We start from the raw sequence: 17531 nt of genomic DNA on the forward strand, positions 1-17531 counted from the left end.
TACCCAGGGCACAAATAAGCACTCACCCCAAATCCCCCCCTAACTGGCCTTCAGGCTGGGCCCCCTTAGCCCATAACAAGGTTACAGATATATAGAAACATTGGGGTAACAGTCACCCCGCTATAGTTCCAGGGGTACCCAGGGCACAAATAAGCACTCACCCCAAATCCCCCCCTAACTGGCCTTCAGGCTGGGCCCCCTTAGCCCATAACAAGGTTACAGATATATAGAAACATTGGGGTAACAGTCACCCTGCTATAGTTCCAGGGGTACCCAGGGCACAAATAAGCACTCACCCCAAATCCCCCCCTAACTGGCCTTCAGGCTGGGCCCCCTTAGCCCATAACAAGGTTACAGATATATAGAAACATTGGGGTAACAGTCACCCTGCTATAGTTCCAGGGGTACCCAGGGCACAAATAAGCACTCACCCCAAATCCCCCCCCTAACTGGCCTTCAGGCTGGGCCCCTTAGCCCATAACAAGGATACAGATATATAGAAACATTGGGGTAACAGTCACCCTGCTATAGTTCCAGGGGTACCCAGGGCACAAATAAGCATTCACCCCAAATCCCCCCGTAACTGGCCTTCAGGCTGGGCCCCCTTAGAACAGAAATATTCAATGATAAAGCAGTAATACAATAAATGATTACACATAAGGCCATACAGCAAAATGATGACAGGTTTCCCTTTACTACAAAACAAAGCAGGGAACAGATGCCTGAGGCCCAGTAATTGCTAAATGAAAGAATAAAATGCAGTGGAAATCCCAGACCTATATACACATTTATTTTAACATTCAACAGGAGAAAACTAAAACAGGATTAAAATTCCAAAGCAAACAAGGTGCAGTGTGTCTATTTAAAGTGGCAGAATGGATTTTATATGTGGGTGCAGCAATTACAAATAAAATTTTTCTTGCCAACAACGTTACTAATTTATATTACTAAAACATGCTCAGTGGAGCACTTTCTGCATTTTTTTTTAAAGCCTTTAGTCCCCAGGAAGTACCCATTTCCTACAGGTCCCTCTATCCCCACTGCAAACAGGAAATTGTTTTATTATATTGTGACTAAATTACCCCATATTGTAACATATAGGGATATTATAAGTTCCCGAGGAGTTCCTGATAATATATAGTGAATAAAGTACCCCCTATTGTAACATATAGGGATATTATAAGCCCCCGAGGAGTTCCTTATAATATATAGTGAATAAAGTACCCCCTATTGTAACATATAGGGATATTATAAGCCCCCGAGGAGTTCCTTATAATATATAGTGAATAAAGTACCCCCTATTGTAACATATAGGGATATTATAAGCCCCCGAGGAGTTCCTTATAATATATAGTGAATAAAGTACCCCCTATTGTAACATATAGGGATATTATAAGCCCCCGAGGAGTTTCTTATAATATATAGTGAATAAAGTACCCCCTATTGTAACATATAGGGATATTATAAGCCCCCGAGGAGTTTCTTATAATATATAGTGAATAAAGTACCCCCTATTGTAACATATAGGGATATTATAAGCCCCCGAGGAGTTGACAGGTCATGGAAATCCGAGGTGACTTTAATATCCTCATATTTTACAACAGGGGGCACTTTATTTATTATAATATACACGTTTTAGTGAGTCATGTGACAGAAATTACATCACTGAGCTCCGGTTACAACTGATGACATCACTAAGCACCATTTATAAGGATATAATTTAGTTCCATAGGACCAATAGGGAAATGACCAAACTGTATATTGTAATATTATTAGCACTAATGAAGTGTAATAGTATATTAATACATGTTAATAGTATATTATTCATAGATATATGTGAAACTCTGGGATTATTGGCCCTTTAGAGAAATACTGACACCAAAAATTAAACTTTTTTTTTTTAAATATATCATAACGTTGACTTTATATTTTGCCTTAAAAGTATTTGCCTGATACTTTTACATTACCTATATCAGAGGTCCCCAACCTTTCTTACGCGTGAGCCACAGTCAAATGTAAAAAGACTTGGGGAGCAACACAAGCACCATAAACGTTCATGGAGAAGCCAAATAAGGGCTGTGATTGGCTATTAGGGGCCTCTATGCACCCTATCAGCTTACAGGGGCTTTATTTGGTAGGAAATCTTGTTTTTATTCAACCAAAACTTGCCCCCAAGTCAGGAATTCAAAAATAACTCCCTGGTTTGGGGGCACTGAGAGCAACATCCAAGGGGTTGGGGAGCAACATGTTCCCCCCGAGCCACTGGTTGGGGATCCCTGATCTATATAATCCCCATGTTCCTCTATGAGGTTGGCAAAACAGTCAGGTTTAGGGACTCCAAGTAACAATTACTTACACAAGCAGCCCTATCAGTGAAAAATGATCAACATGATCTATAGGGAACTTTAATATTTTGAAGAGTAGTTTTTTTGAGTGTCAGTATCACTTTAAGAGGGGGGTACCCTATTAGCTCTAAACAGCATCTCCCAGGATTCACTACAGCAACAAAGGAAAGTTGTGCCCACCACTAAGTTGTAAAACATAAGGCAGGGGGTGCAATGAGGCTGTGAACACAAAATCCATATAGAATTCTCAGGGAGCGGATAAAGCACAAAGGAACAAATGCCAAGCCGGCCATTACTAAACAGGGTATGTGCTTATTCTATTTCAGCTAGTTTGGCTTCACTTGTGTGTATTCCCACGGCTAGAAACTTCCACTGCCAGAGCAGAAAAATCCAGCAGATGAGTAAAAATTGACTACTCCTATATACTATGTTGGCTATTAAAGGAACATAAAACATAAAAATGAATCTAGAAATTCTCTATTTTATATACTGAAACTACTGTACCAGCCCAGAGGTTCAGCAGTCCTATAACAATAAGGACCCAGGCCTTACAAGTTGTCCACAGCAGCTCCCCATCTTGGATCTTGTTAGGCCATCTTTTGTGTGTCAGTGGCACTGCACGTGCTCAGTAGGCTGCTGTTGAGAAGCTAAACTTAGCCATCATTGCAGATATACAGTATATACAGTTATATATATATATATATATATTACACACACACAGTATAGTGTAAGTGGATCCCTAAGCTCAGGTAAGTGACAGCAGCACAGAGTATGGGCAGGGAATCAGCAGGAAAGAAGATGGGGGGCTACTGGGGCATTGTCAGGGGCACGGATCCTCCCTGCTAAAAGGCTGTGGGGGCCTTGGGCTGGTACAGAAGCCCAAAGCATTTCTTTATCCTGACTTGTTATACCATATGCCATTTTTACATACTAGAACCTGTACTGTATATTAAATGGATTGGCCCTGGGTACTGGCTGCCTTAGGAAAGACCCAGCAGATCCCATCTTGGCCGTTTCACTTGATTCCCACAAACAGCAGTTGGTTAGGGAGCCGAGGCATTCTGAGTGGTGACAAAACTATTTCTAAATGCCTGTGTGTGCCCCTATCCTTACACCCAAGCTCTGTGCGGCTTACTCATACATAACTATGGTAAGGCTAAAGCTATTGCATTTCTGTTCCACCACAACATATGAAAATGCAAAAATGAATATAAGATAAATGTCTATTCTACCTCAAAGTATAATAATAATAAGCAGAATGAGAGGGTGCTAGGTGGTTCTTATGCGCCCAGAAAGGGCCGGGAAGTCCTCAGGAAGGAGAGCGTGATCTCTGCAGGTCGGGCAGGTGCTCTGTGTGTTCAGCCAGGTCTTTATGCACTGTAAAAGTAAAGGCAGCGTTTAAAGAAGATGAGATTGGGGGCTCGTGTTTAACAGATGTATAAGCTACTTGTGTGACGGATAAAAAGATAAAAATCCTGTTATTTATCTCTGTACATAAACCGCAGTTTGAGAGGAAACCATGCATGTGGGGAAATGCTTGCCCGGGCTGTCCCTCCCTACGCCTGTGGGTTAGGGGCCTGGCCATGTTTGGCTAACAGTGAGCCTGTCTCTCCCTCCCTTCTGAATCTCTCACTGACTGCCAATCGGCTGTGGATGTTATATACTAGTGCCTGCACTGTGCTTCACCCAGCTGAGCATAACAACCACTGGTCACTCAGCATCTGCTTTTCAACACAAAATGCCTATCCCTGTACTTGATTATAAGGTGAAAACACACTGCGCTACTAGTAGAAGTTATTTTTTCATGGCTACTAAACCCCAAAAAATCCCCTGCCATAGACTATACTGAGAATTGCCTCTGCTAAAACACATGTAGAGACAATTATCAGCAAATGATCAGCATTGTCTATTTTAGTAGCAACGACAAGTAACTGCTACAAGTAGCTCCGTGTGTCAGCCTTATGGAAGAAGAAGCAATCACTTACGTGTCTATGGAAGCAGTGCCCACAGTCCAGCTTCTGCACCGGATACTGTTGCAGCTCATCATGGCAGATAATGCACGGCTCATCATTATAGCACTGTGCAGAAGTAAAATGACAGCCATTAATTAGCAGTTATTAGAATTCACAAAGTGCACATAACAGCATTGCTTGTAGGAGCCACTGGGCAGATTTGGGCAACCTTGGCCCAAGCAAATATCTGTAGTAGCCTAATAACATATAGAAAATAGGACTAAATATAGGATCTCACTGTACCTCTGTATCATCAGACTTCTGCCACTTGTTCTTGGAGGGACCAGTGACCACTCTCCAGGGCTGTTTGGGCTGGGGCGATGGGGCCTGGGGTTTCACTGCTGAAGGATATACATTGCCACTTGCTTGTACCTAAAAATAAAAGCACATTCAAAATGAAAGAAGGAATTCATAGTGATGGTTTAGCTCAGCAGTCAAACGGACCGGACATATACAGAATAAGGGGTAATCATTTCCAGAGACTCTAGTGGAAAAGTGCCAATCACTTGGAAAATTATCCTTACAAGAGAAATTACTCCCATTGCCACTGCCAGGTTAAAGGGAAATTCCACCCAAACACAACTTAAGCTTTTTGAAAAGTAAACATAATTTTAAGCAAATGTACAGCAATTAAAAAGTATGCAGCCTTTTAATGATTGTTAATATGATAATATGGTTTGAAACCGTTCCCTAAGCCCCGCCCCTGTTCCCCTGCTGATCTGGCTACTTTGAGACTCAAATAAAATGTGCAGCAGGGAATTGTGGGATTGGGAGGATGCAGGCTGAGGGGCAGGCGACTACTGTTGTAGCCGCCTTTCCTCAGCCTGCATCCTCCCAATCCCACAATTCCCTGCAGCGCATGTGATGTCAATAAGGAAAGGAACATCCCAGTGCAATGCATTGTGGGTTATGTAGTTCCTGCATGCTGTCTGTAAGCTGTGGGGAAGTTTGTAACATCAAAGTTTAGTCCCTCCTCCCCTGCCAGGATTTCAAATGATGCAGAAAGAGAAGAACTGTTTTGCAGCTGGATTTCAGCATATAAAATGGTATTTATTCAGATGTTTTGAATGAACAGATTACAGTGATAGGGAAATTAGGGGTTTCTGTGTGGGGCTCTAACAAATTTTGGTTCAGAACCCAGAGTTTACCTTTAACTGCACATGCCCCTGTACTGGCCACTAGTTGCCCCCTCCGTGACCACACTAAATCACTTTCCACTTTGCATGTTACCAGGCAGAAATCTGGGAAAAAGCAAGAAGGACTTGGACCTTGGAAATGAAAAGGGCAATTTCTACTCACCCAAGGTGCCTGTGGGGGGGCCTTATCCTGGGAGTCCAGTATATACTCAGTCACCCTGCTAACAATGTCATCGTGCTTCATGCCAGCCAGTGTTCCGCCAGTCTTATTGCGCAGCTCCTTGATGAAGTTGGTAAGCTCCGCACTATACAAACACACACATACATATAAATGCAGATTTATTCACAATCATAATACAATGTGTTTCATAGTAAGAATTTTCATTCATGTACAACTAGTAAGGGGCATCAAGTTAACGCTCGTACTGAAATGAAATTCTACTTAGTGTTTATATTAAAACATTTATATATATTTTGAATAGTGCGCAATAGTAACATTGAAGGCACTTTCATTATACACTTGGCCCCACACACTTGGTTCTTCAGGGCTATTGTGGGAGGAGAAGAAGGGAGTTTAGTAATTTAATGGACAGTTAATCCCCCTGTATTATTACTCTTTAATTATAAAGTGCCAACATTATAAATCATTTGCTTTCCTCTTTGCCCCAGATAGCTTTCAGTCTAATATTACTATCACACCTGCACATACAAGCTAGGGGAAATTTTATCAGGAGCCAATTTAAGGCAAACTATACCCCCAAACAATGTAGGTCTCTATAAAAATATATTGCATAAACAACTCATATGTAAAACCCTGCTTCATCTAAATAAACCATTTTCATAAAATATACTTTTTTAGTAGTATGTGCTATTGGGTAATCCTAAATAGGAAACTGCCATTTTAAGAATTAAGGGCCGCCCCCTGGGATCATAGGATTCACAGTGCACACAAACAAGCCAAGGCACACATACATGCTAGGCCCCATCAGCCAATGAATGGGCAGAGTTCTGCCTTTTGCTCCCACACTACTTCCTGTTACAGTTAGAGCTGCATCACTTCCTGTCAGCTGATCTCTGAGGGAGCACACAGCCCATCACTAAATGGCGGCTCAAGGGAAAGGATGTAAAAGGACAATATTTACTGATATATATATATATTCCAGTTTGGCGAGATTCTATAATAGGCCACTAAACATAATATAAACTGTTGGATAAGTAATCATTCTGGGGGTATAATTTTCCTTTAACCTGCCTGTATTTAAAGTGTGGGAGGAAACCGCAGTACACGGAGAAAACCCACAAAAGCAATGGAAGAACATACAAACTCCTTTCAGATTGGGCCGCGGCTGGCATTGATGCCAGGATCCCAGACCTGCAAGGTAGCAGTGCTAAACAAAGGGCCTCCATATATAATTAACTCCTCCTTATCTGTGAGCCTGAAAACATGCAGCAGCTGTTGGAAGTAAAGGGTTGGTTGATAAAAAGCTCTCATTCTCAATGCCATGTTTCTAGGCAATGGGGCAGCAGTAGGCAGGCTGGCAGATGAGCCGCCCAGACAGCACTTTAGGAATGAAGAAGAAATCTTTCTATTCTCAATAACTTATAAACAACCTGCTTAAATGAAGAAATTAAATAGTTTAGGGCCACAGGACTGTGCACCGTTATACTCTTGCGTGGAAGAGGCTAACACTGAACTATTTACCTTTTGTAGTCAGGAAAAATCTCATGCAGCTCCTCAATAATCTTATCAAACGCAGTCGGCTTTCCGGGAGACTGATGTTGTGCCTCTAAGTTGGGCTTTCCTTTCTTCTCCATGACGGGTGCTCCCGGGCCCTTCCCTGCTAATGCCGTGGCCTTTGGATTAATTGCAGGAGGTGGTGGTTTCGGATCCTTATTAATATCTTTAGATTTGCTTTTCTTGGTTTCGCGAGTCGGCTTTAATGGGGACTTGAGGGAAGCTGGAGGTGCAGAACTGGAAGCTGGCAGCGGGGTGCTGGGTTTGGTTGTAGGGAGCTTGGGGGTGGGAGAAGGGGGCAGCAGAGGTGTTTGAAAAGCCTGGAATAGAAAAAAGATCCGTAAAGCAAAAGGAACCTGTGTAGGAAGCAAAGTGCAAGGCTGATCTGCTGTGATACCCCATTATTCCTAGGGTGGGCTGGGGGGTTCAGCACAAGGGAGGTGTATAAGCAGCACCTCTTATCACATTCCAGCCCATCCCTTGAGGCCTGGGTACCAGTTCTTCTCTGTATCCAATAGCCGAATTGTATATTGGCTTCGCACAGGCTTGAAACATTGATTCCATTAGTGCTACAGCCTATTACAGATTTTCATCCATCCCATTCGCAGAAGGAAGGGAGAACACACAGCGTAGTACTGGGCAGTATATGACTGATTACTGAAAACCTTTCTCTACCATAGATACATATACATAATATACACATATAATATATACATAGACAGATAGACCTATGGGATTCATATAATTACATGCCATAGAAAGAGTGGGCAGAACTGTATTACACAGATATGGATACTTACAGATGCATTGAATGGAGCTGCCAGATTGTTTGCTTGTATATTTGCCAACTTATATCCACTTTCCACTAATTTAATCTTCTCATCAAACTGGGACTAAAAGAAAGGACAAAACGTATTATAAATGTTTGGCTTACAGTTACTGCCCCCTAGTGGCATGTAAACAGACTGCTTGCATGATCATTAGTCATAATAGGCTACAGCTGCTAACTATCATTTTAACCTTTAATTGTACTAAGAATGGGGGTGTAGCATTAAACAATTAAGTAAACTAACCTGTGACCCAATATTTGCAAGTAACGGCGCAAACTCATTAATTATTATATACACTAGCAGGAAGTAGCTAGGCCAAACAATGCAAAAATCTAGTAGGCTTCATCTGAGCAGAAATATACAGTTATATAAAATAAGCCTAGACTAAATCATAAGTATTTGGGTGTTTATAAATCAGATGTGGATCAGTGTAACTGTATATGAATGAAACAGGCATAAGCCCCTTCCAGAAAGTAACCCCTAGATCTGCAGGACAATCTGCCAATGGACACCTTGTAATAAATAAAAAACACAAAACTTAAAGTTAATGGCATTATTCCCATAATCTTCCTATAATCTTCTACAGCATCTAATGCAGTGGATGCAGCAACTGCAGTGTATATTCAGATACAAGGGACAGGCATTAGCCTATGAGGCCACTACAATTAGCGATATACTTACCTTTATTTTCTCACTTTCAGATTTTAGATAAGAGGGGGATAAATCCGCTATGCTTTTTTGTGCAAAAGGTGTGGCAGAGCTGTGGACAAGAGAGCAAAGGTTAAGGAAAGACTGTTAGGAAAGCATAGGATTTGGAACAAAACTCACAAGATGGGGGTGGCCATATGTTGGCATGATTATGAGTACAAATATTATGGGATAGCATATAGAAGTGACTAAATCAGCTCTGTATAATGCTGAATGTCATGTTTCATCAGCTGCACTATGCCAGCCAGCAAAGATATCCCATAGAAATCATTCATGGTTGAATTAGAACAAAGTGAGCAAAAGAAGAACTGGCAAACTCAGTGGGGGGCACATACCCATTGGCTTTTAACTTGTTGGCGCTGTGTTCCACCTTTGCAGCCATAATCCTCAGCTTTAATAAATCAGTCTGTTTTTTGTTCTCAAGGAAGTGGACCTTTGACCAGAAAGAAACAAAGTCATTATACACACGCCTTCTGTAAGAGAGACTCGCCTGGGGTCAGAGGTTGAGTGGGACTCTATTCTGCACGTTCTCTGCTCAAACAGCTTTATGAGCTTTATCCAACCTGCCATAAAGCCATAACTGAGGGCAGAGGGAAGGCGGAGAAGCGATTGTGCAGCCCAATCCAGTGACTGCCTGACCTGCACCCCTTATACCTGCATTCACACTTACCTACCTTCCCAATACTGCCATTTATTACAGTACCTGGCCTTCTATAGGGCCTTCTATAGGGCTCTAACAGAAATCTGTATATCAGGGAGTAACATGGAGCAACTTGCTGGATTAATAAGTTATTACTTTATTTACCCGGTTAAAAGTACGGACATAAGTAAATAATTCTCATTTCCCAGAACCATATGCCTCGTGTTTCGTAGCCATCCACCACTTTCTCAAAACAAATGGTTCTATTACACACAGGAAGTTAAATACCCCCTCAGGTGCCACCCACTAAAAACATTAACCCTTACTATACCAAACCAAATCTTATGTATAAAAAAACATGCACTAATGGCAAAAAATACAGCATAGTGGTAACACAGCAGAAGAAATTAACAATAGATGGCTGATGACCAAATTTAAAACCTGATAAAAACCTCCTGTTAAAAAACAGCACGGTAATTCCCATTTATGATTCGTAGCACCATAATTCTCTGTGGTTTTCAGATGACATAGCAAATTAACTTCTCTCGCTGGCAATCTTTTAGCAACATCACCCTTCCTAATGCCCATTTGAGGTATACCTATAAAATATTGGGCTGGTCCCTATGTTCAGACTGTACATGTTTAGCTATAGCTGATTTGGTGGCCCCTCTCCCCACAGCCAAGAGTTCTAGGAATCTTGTACCCACACAACAAATGGTCTGGCCTATATATTTCAACCAAGCTGGCCCCCTTGGGTACTTTTCTTTGAGCTATATAAACTTTTTGACACCCAAGATGCTACACTCCTTCCCTTAAGGGAGAGATGGAGCCTTATCCAAGACCCCCCACCCCCCAAAAAAGGGGCTCTAAAGGTGGCCATACACAGGCTGATTCTAGCTGCCGATATTGGTCCCTTAGACCAACTTGGCCCATGTAGAGGCACTAACGATGGGCCTGCCCGACCAACATCTGGCCTGAAATCGGGCAGATATTGATCAGGCAGGTTTAAAAATTTAGGTGGATCGGGGACCGCATCGGCTCGTTGATGCGGTCCCTGAACCGACTGCACCCATTACCGTTATAATTTGAACGTTTGGCCCCAGGGCCAAATAACAGAATTAGCCAGATATCACCCACCCGTAGGTGGGGATATCAGGAGAAGATCTGCTCGCTTGGCGACCTTGCGTGTATGGCGTGTATGGCCACCTTAACATAAGGCTCACAAAACAAAAGTAGTAATGATGGGAGACTGATGGACAGGATTTTCACCTCAGCAGTCATAGCTCTCTTCTTGCTTTCCTGGAGCTTATCCTCGTTGCTTTTAATATGCTTTTCCAACTTTGCCTTTTCATTTTCAATATTAAAACTGGAAATAAAAAACAGAATGTTTCACACGCAATCCAACATGTACTATGAAGCAATAAAATAAAAAAGCAGAAAATACAACTAAAAAAAAGATGACGCAGTATTATCCAAGCACAAAATCCAGCCAATAAAGGCAAATGCATAGAAATTAAAATGCTATGTGGTTGCTAGGGTCCCTGACCCCAGATACAGCAATAAAAAAACTGATTATAATGGGAGAATATAACTCATCTGGCCTACTCCTATTCACCCATCAGCGCTGTGCTTCTATCCCCAGTATAGCTTCGGGGGGGTGAGTGGCCCAAGCAACACAACTTGATTGTTATTTCAGAACAAATATAATATAAATATGATTCAGTGAGATTTACCCAGACTGTACGAATGTCTCTATGTATGCTTCATACTGTTGTTTCTTTTCTTCAATCTCCCTTGAATACCTGTGCATAGAACAAAACAGAAGTTTATTAACTGTCAGTAGTATTCGCTGAGACATTTTCTTCTCTCTGTGGATCTCTATGGGACAAAGGGTATTTTATTTGCAGAACACCCTTTAAACATACACATTTTAATCATCTTCTTTGTTTCTTAATGATGTCTCCTACTCAATTTCCTTAAGAGAAAAGGTTCCTATTTGTATCATGATATTTGTGTTTCATTTATCCATTGGCCGGGGGATTATATATTTGTACACACACCAGAGCTATGCTGGCCATTTATGAATACATGTGGCATGTAGGATGCACAGTCTGCAGCACAGAAGGATATATCCCTTTTAATCCTTTACTCCTCCTTTTCTTGTAAGCACATTAAAACAAGATGATATGTAGTAAAGGTGAGAGGTTTCAGGGTGGGAAATGGTGTTACCTATAGCACTTACTTATCGACAGTTTCATTTGCCGCCTTAATGCCGCTCTTTACCACTCTCAGCTTATCATGATACTCTTTTTTCTCTAGTTGCCATTTTTTGGTGTCGTTATCCATCTCGTGGTTAAACATTTCAAGTTCTTTCTTTATAATCTGAATAAATAGAGAACTAGGGGTTTAGCAAAGTCAATGTACCCTGATTAACAGGCATGGGATATTTAGTCCCCGACCCCACACACTGCTTTCTTCCCATCTGTGCACACAAACAAGCCAAGGCACACATACATGCTAGGCCCCATCAGCCAATGAATGGGCAGAGTTCTGCCTTTTACTCCCACACTACTTCCTGTTACAGTTAGAGCTGCATCACTTCCTGTCAGCTGATCTCTGAGGGAGCACACAGCCCATCACTAAATGGCGGCTCAAGGGAAAGAATGTAAAAGGGCAATATTTACTGATATATATATTCCAGTTTGGGGAGATTCTTTAATAGGCCACTTAACATAATATAAACTGTTGGTTAAGTATTCATTCTGGGGGTATAGTTTTCCTTTAAGCAGATCCCCAGTTTGGGATTTCAGTAACTTTCTACTTGCTTGGGTTCAATTCCTCCTAGCAACCAGGCAGTGGTTTGAATGAGAGACTGGAAGATGGATAGGAGGGGTAAGTAATAAAAAAAAAAAAAAAAAAAATAACAAAACCAATGAACCTCACAGAGCAACAGTTTTTTGGCTTCTGGGGGCAATGACCTGCCTTTGCCAGAAGCCATAAGAGAGGCAAAAGAGTAGGGGAAAGCAGTCAAAAACAAATAAAAAATGAGGGGCAAGTTCTTGGGGCCAATTCAATGTTTTCTGCATGCAAAACAAGGTGATACATGAATTTATAAAGCGGAGTGTGTGGGGGGGGGGGGTGGGGGGTACAATATTTAAAGCAGGTAAAGAGGCATACAAACAGGGAGGCAAAGAACTTATAAACCAATTATCCCAAGTAACTCAGCAATCACCTTATTATTGTCAGCCGTTTCCCTAATTTGCTTATGCAACCCAGCGATTTCCTCCTTGTAGCGGCCCTGCAGATTCTCATACTTCTCTGTTGCTTCTTTTAGCTGCTCCTGTAGAACGAGATGCTCTTTCTCTATCCGTAGGATATCTCCCTGGGATCAGACACAGAACATATAAGCAAGAAGTCTGGGCACCTATATCCATCGCCTTACAGCAAATAAATATAAACCTACAAATACACAATCTGGCCTAATGTCATTCTATGGAAACTCCTAAATGTATATTAATTACACATTTAAGTGGTTCTACAATTATTTGTACAGATATGGGACCTGTTATCCAGAATGCTCAGGAACTGGAATTTTCCGGATAAGGGATCTTTCTGTAATTTGCAAATAGAATGGTCGGCATTTGATTTGCTAAAAATTCAATATATGGGGTGCACATGACTTTCTGTGCAGCAGAATTGATTAATTAAGATTGCACTGCCACCTCCACATGATTTACCACATAACTTAACATCACAATCTTGCCTGGAGAAAGGGTATCCATGTGGCGTAACAGCCTCATTATGAATCTGTGGAGTGAGCCAAGTCTCACAAAAACAGAGGACAGAGCAGAGCTACATATCCTGCTCAACAGATAATCTACAGAAGAGATCATCAATTTTGTTTTCTATAGACTGGGTGTTGCCATAAAGCATGATAAATATACCCCTTAGTGTTGACCCTGGTATCCTTTTGTCTGTGATTGTGGGCTCTGAGCATCACCGGTATATGTGCAATGCAATCCCCATGCCCCACAGAACCCCTCAATGCCCCCCCAAGCTTGAGCTGTTTGTGTACCCGCACTGTAGAACACCATACATCTCATTAATGTGTTTTATAAATATAATAAACACTTACCTGCTGCACTTCAAAAGGATAATAAGGCTCAGTATTTACTTCTTGCTCAGATAAGTCTCTGTCTACCTACATATTAAGAAAGGAAACATGTTTCAGAGAAGCTAAACAAGTAAAATAAATCCTAATATGCCCCTTCATAGAGATGTACCAGTACAAATTCAGCAGGTTAGATCTTTGGAAAATGCCATATTTTAAAATTACTTACATGGAAGAAAATTTAAAGAGAAAGTACATTTTTAAATGAACTTTTATAAAAGGAACTATTCTAAGCAGCTTTTCAGTTGGTCTTCATTTTCATGGTTTTCCAATTATTAGCCTTCCTATTCTGCCTCTTTATTTCTTTCTGAAAATGCTGTCAGCAAAAAAAAAAAAAAAAAAAAAAAAATATATATATATATATATATATAGCAAGATCTCTTTGCTTAAATAAACTTATTATATTTTTGCCAAGTCCTGGTGAGTGCAGCTCTTTTTTCTTGCTATATATATATATATATATATATATATATATATATATATATATATATATATATATATATATTGTGCAGTTTATTATATATGCATTTTTTTCATTTCTTATATTTGTATTGTCACTACGTGATATTTTCCACCCTGACTTGCCAGCTGCTGCTGTTTGGTTATTAGGGTAAATAGGGCATAGGAACCAGAGTGCTGTTAAAATTCATTTCTGACAGCTGCCCAAAAAAATGTTTTAATAACAAAAAATAAAATAAGTACCACTGCAAATTGTGTTTGAATACTAATGTTTACATTATGCCAAAAGTTAATCTAATGCAGACCTAACGGTAAAATTCCTATACAGCTCTATTTCTTGACCTGAGGATCAGAGTTGCTCCTGGCCGGTCGGGCTCCCTAGGCAACCTCCCATATGGGAGTGCACATACCAACTTCATACCGGGGGACAAGCACCAGTAAAGCTGGCTATGGGGGGAAAAGGGGGTGGGCAATGCCCCCTAGGCACGTGCCTCTTTTGCCAACCCCTAGTTCTGACCCTGCTGAGGATCCCTAGATGTTGCTGGACTATTACTACAACTGTTCCCCTCAATAAGCAATGTATTGTTCTACCCTTGACCTTAAATTACATACCAACCCCCCAAAAAGGGCTCAAAGTGGCTTTATGTTACCGCATAAATACATTGAATGAACAAGCACCTCCATGGCTTACCTGTACTGACACTACCCCGGTGTGAATATTTCTTCTTAAAGGAACAGTCTGGGTCATGGTGGTCTCTGATGCAGTGTCATTTTTGGGATTCAAATTCCCAGTCAAAGTGTTATGCATTATTGGACTTGACTGCTCTGGCTCCTTTGCTCTATTAGGAAGCGGCACGCCTAAATTACACATAACAGCACTATTAACTGTTATCGTAGGCTGCATTCCAATGCCGAGACCAGGTATAAATGGGTGCCCTACAGAAACTACAGGCAAAGGATTCAGTCCATACAGCGGAAGACAAGGGACTATACAATTGCCATTAAAAACTGGGCTTTGATTGGGCAGTAAAACAAAGGGATTGGATGGCTCAAGTGGATTGTATTCAGGACTTATTTCCAAAGTCTCGCTTATTATTGAATCAAAAGGATTATTAGATGAAGGCTGGAATTCTTTAGCGGTTGGGTTGAGTTTGGCTTTTCCGGATGCTTCTTCCAATATAACTTTGTGAGGGCGCAGTCCCAGGAGCTTTCCCACCATGACAAACTTAGTTGATTGCAGAAGGAAGTCCTTTAGGCTGCCGGCCTCCTGTACCAGCTGGTGTGCCTCCTCTGGGAACTCCTTAAATGTCCCAATCAGAATGTCATCATCCAGTTCCAAAGGCCCATGCTCTTCCAGGATCTCAGAAAAATATCTAAGGGGCGGAAATCAGAGATGACACATTGCCTATAATGGAGTACAGTGCCCTTTCTAAACACAAACCACATAACATCTGGATGATGAATGGGGCCACTTTTTATTCCTAAACAACAGTCATTTAAGGGGATGGAATCCCAAAAACAACAACTTTAAGCAAATTCCCATGTTCCACAAAGATGGAACAGCCTTAGTATCTTTATAAAGCAGCAGTTCCCAAACTACGCGCGTAGCAATAGCAGTGGATCACTTAGCCTGAAGGCTGATAAGTAAAGAATATGGGCAGAAAGTCTATTTGCTCTTCCACTTCCATTCTCATCAGTTAGGGTGAGATTTCACATGAGCAATTATTTGTTGTGCTAGACCAGCGGTTCTCAAGCTGTGGGTCGGGACCACTTTGGGGGTCGTACGACCCTTTCACAGGGGTCGCCTAAGACCATCGGAAAACACATATTTCCGATGGTCTTAGGAATATTTTTATGGTTGGGGTCACCACAACATGAGGAACCGTATTAAAGGGTCAAGGCATTAGGAAGGTTGAGAACCACTGTGCTAGACTTTCTCAGAGCCATGGCGGTTCTAGCAAGTTTTTCATATATGCAAGTCACCTTGCTGTGAAATAATGGGCAAGGTGGTGGTGCCAACCTTATTGACCCGTAGGCCAATGTAAAGAGTTGAGGAGCAACACAAAAATGTACCTGGGGGGGTTGTGATTGGTTATTTGGTGGCCCCTATGTGGACTGGTAGCCTACATGAGGCTCTGTTTGGCAGTACATCTGGTTTTAATGCAACCAAAACTTGCCCCCAAGCCAGAAATGCAAAAATAAGCCCCTTTCTTGAGGCCACTGGGAGCAACAGCCAAGGGATTGGTGAACATGTTGCTCTGGAGCCACTGGTTGGGAACCACTGCTCTACAGGGTTCTATCCCACACCAATGACATACATACATAGTACAAGATTGAGGTTATTTACCATCCTTTATGAATACTTACTCATAGAGGGTTTCTTGCATGGCATTATCAGGTTGCCATGGTAACCGGTATCCGCCAGGAGTGGGATCATAAAGGGTTTCAAATTCTTCCACATCAGGACGCAAATATTCTGGGATTATAAAGGGTTCATAAGGATCCAACAGGCTTCTGTGTATGGGGAAAAACATTGATCTTTGAGGTCTGAAAAATGTATTTCATGCAAAGCTCTCCGGTATGATTAACAGACAGTATATACGTATATAACCTTTTAATTAGCACAACAATTACATCTTGCAGCCTTGTGACTCTACAGTGGCAACCAGTTCCACCCCCCTTCCCCCCCCCCAAAAAAACAGCTATGAGGTCTGTTGTACTGTAGTTTGGCCACCGTGCCTTTATATGGTAAGATAACGCCTCAGTAACTTCTGATATCCATATAAATTACAGTAGGGGTACATTATCCCTTGAGTATGGCACACACAGGCAGCATTGGGCATGCAGAGTATGGCACACACAAAGGCAGGGTAGGGCAGGCAGAGTTTGGCACACACAGGCAGCATAAGGCAGGCAGAGTATGGCACACACAGGCAGCGTAGGGTAGGCAGAGTATGGCACACACAGGCAGGGTAGGGAAGGCAAAGTATGGCACACACAGGCAGCATAGGGCAGGCAGAGTATGGCACACACAGGCAGCATAGGGCAGGCAGAGTATGGCACACACAGGCAGCATAGGGCAGGCAGAGTATGGCACACACAGGCAGGGTAGAGCAGGCAAAGTATGGCACACACAGGCAGCATAGGGCAGGCAGAGTATGGCACACACAGGCAGCGGGTTGCCAGATGTTGGTTTGTTGGTCCCGTTCAGTACTTACAGAGTATTTTCTTCTGTAAAAATGTCATCTTCTGGAGGCCTGGTACTTACTGCACCAGAAACCTTATACAAAGTCTGAAAATAAAACATAGGCAATTATTTGACACACATAAATTTCTTTAATACAGCATTCTGCAGCTCTATTGAAGGGCACCATATACTGTGAATACTTTGTATCTGGCATGAGCAAAACTGGCAGTGCCCTAGGTGCCCATAAGGCCTTTGACATTAAACATGTTCAATTCAATTACATAGGACATTAATGCTGCTATGTAAAT

The 17531-nt window shown here is 41.8% G+C and overlaps 1 protein-coding gene across 2 annotated transcripts in view; it reads right to left on the minus strand.

The window, feature by feature from the left end:
• Positions 1-3525: 3525 nt before the first annotated feature.
• ttc3 (tetratricopeptide repeat domain 3) overlaps positions 3526-17531 on the minus strand; it is a 56896-nt gene continuing 42890 nt past the window's right edge. For both annotated transcript variants that reach the window (XM_031896550.1, XM_004912114.4), the window contains exons 31-46: positions 17255-17328; positions 16404-16550; positions 14728-15409; positions 13542-13607; positions 12639-12788; positions 11649-11788; positions 11140-11208; positions 10676-10772; positions 9102-9199; positions 8740-8818; positions 8029-8121; positions 7196-7548; positions 5657-5798; positions 4601-4729; positions 4331-4423; positions 3526-3722 (exon numbers count right to left, since the gene is read on the minus strand). In XM_031896550.1, the coding sequence (XP_031752410.1) occupies positions 3615-3722; positions 4331-4423; positions 4601-4729; positions 5657-5798; positions 7196-7548; positions 8029-8121; positions 8740-8818; positions 9102-9199; positions 10676-10772; positions 11140-11208; positions 11649-11788; positions 12639-12788; positions 13542-13607; positions 14728-15409; positions 16404-16550; positions 17255-17328 (2520 nt within the window). In that variant the 3' untranslated portion in view covers positions 3526-3614. The remainder of the gene's footprint in view (positions 3723-4330; positions 4424-4600; positions 4730-5656; positions 5799-7195; positions 7549-8028; positions 8122-8739; positions 8819-9101; positions 9200-10675; positions 10773-11139; positions 11209-11648; positions 11789-12638; positions 12789-13541; positions 13608-14727; positions 15410-16403; positions 16551-17254; positions 17329-17531) is intronic.

Source organism: Xenopus tropicalis, chromosome 2 (genome assembly GCF_000004195.4).
Source record: "Xenopus tropicalis strain Nigerian chromosome 2, UCB_Xtro_10.0, whole genome shotgun sequence".
Classification (NCBI taxonomy): Eukaryota; Metazoa; Chordata; class Amphibia; order Anura; family Pipidae; genus Xenopus; species Xenopus tropicalis.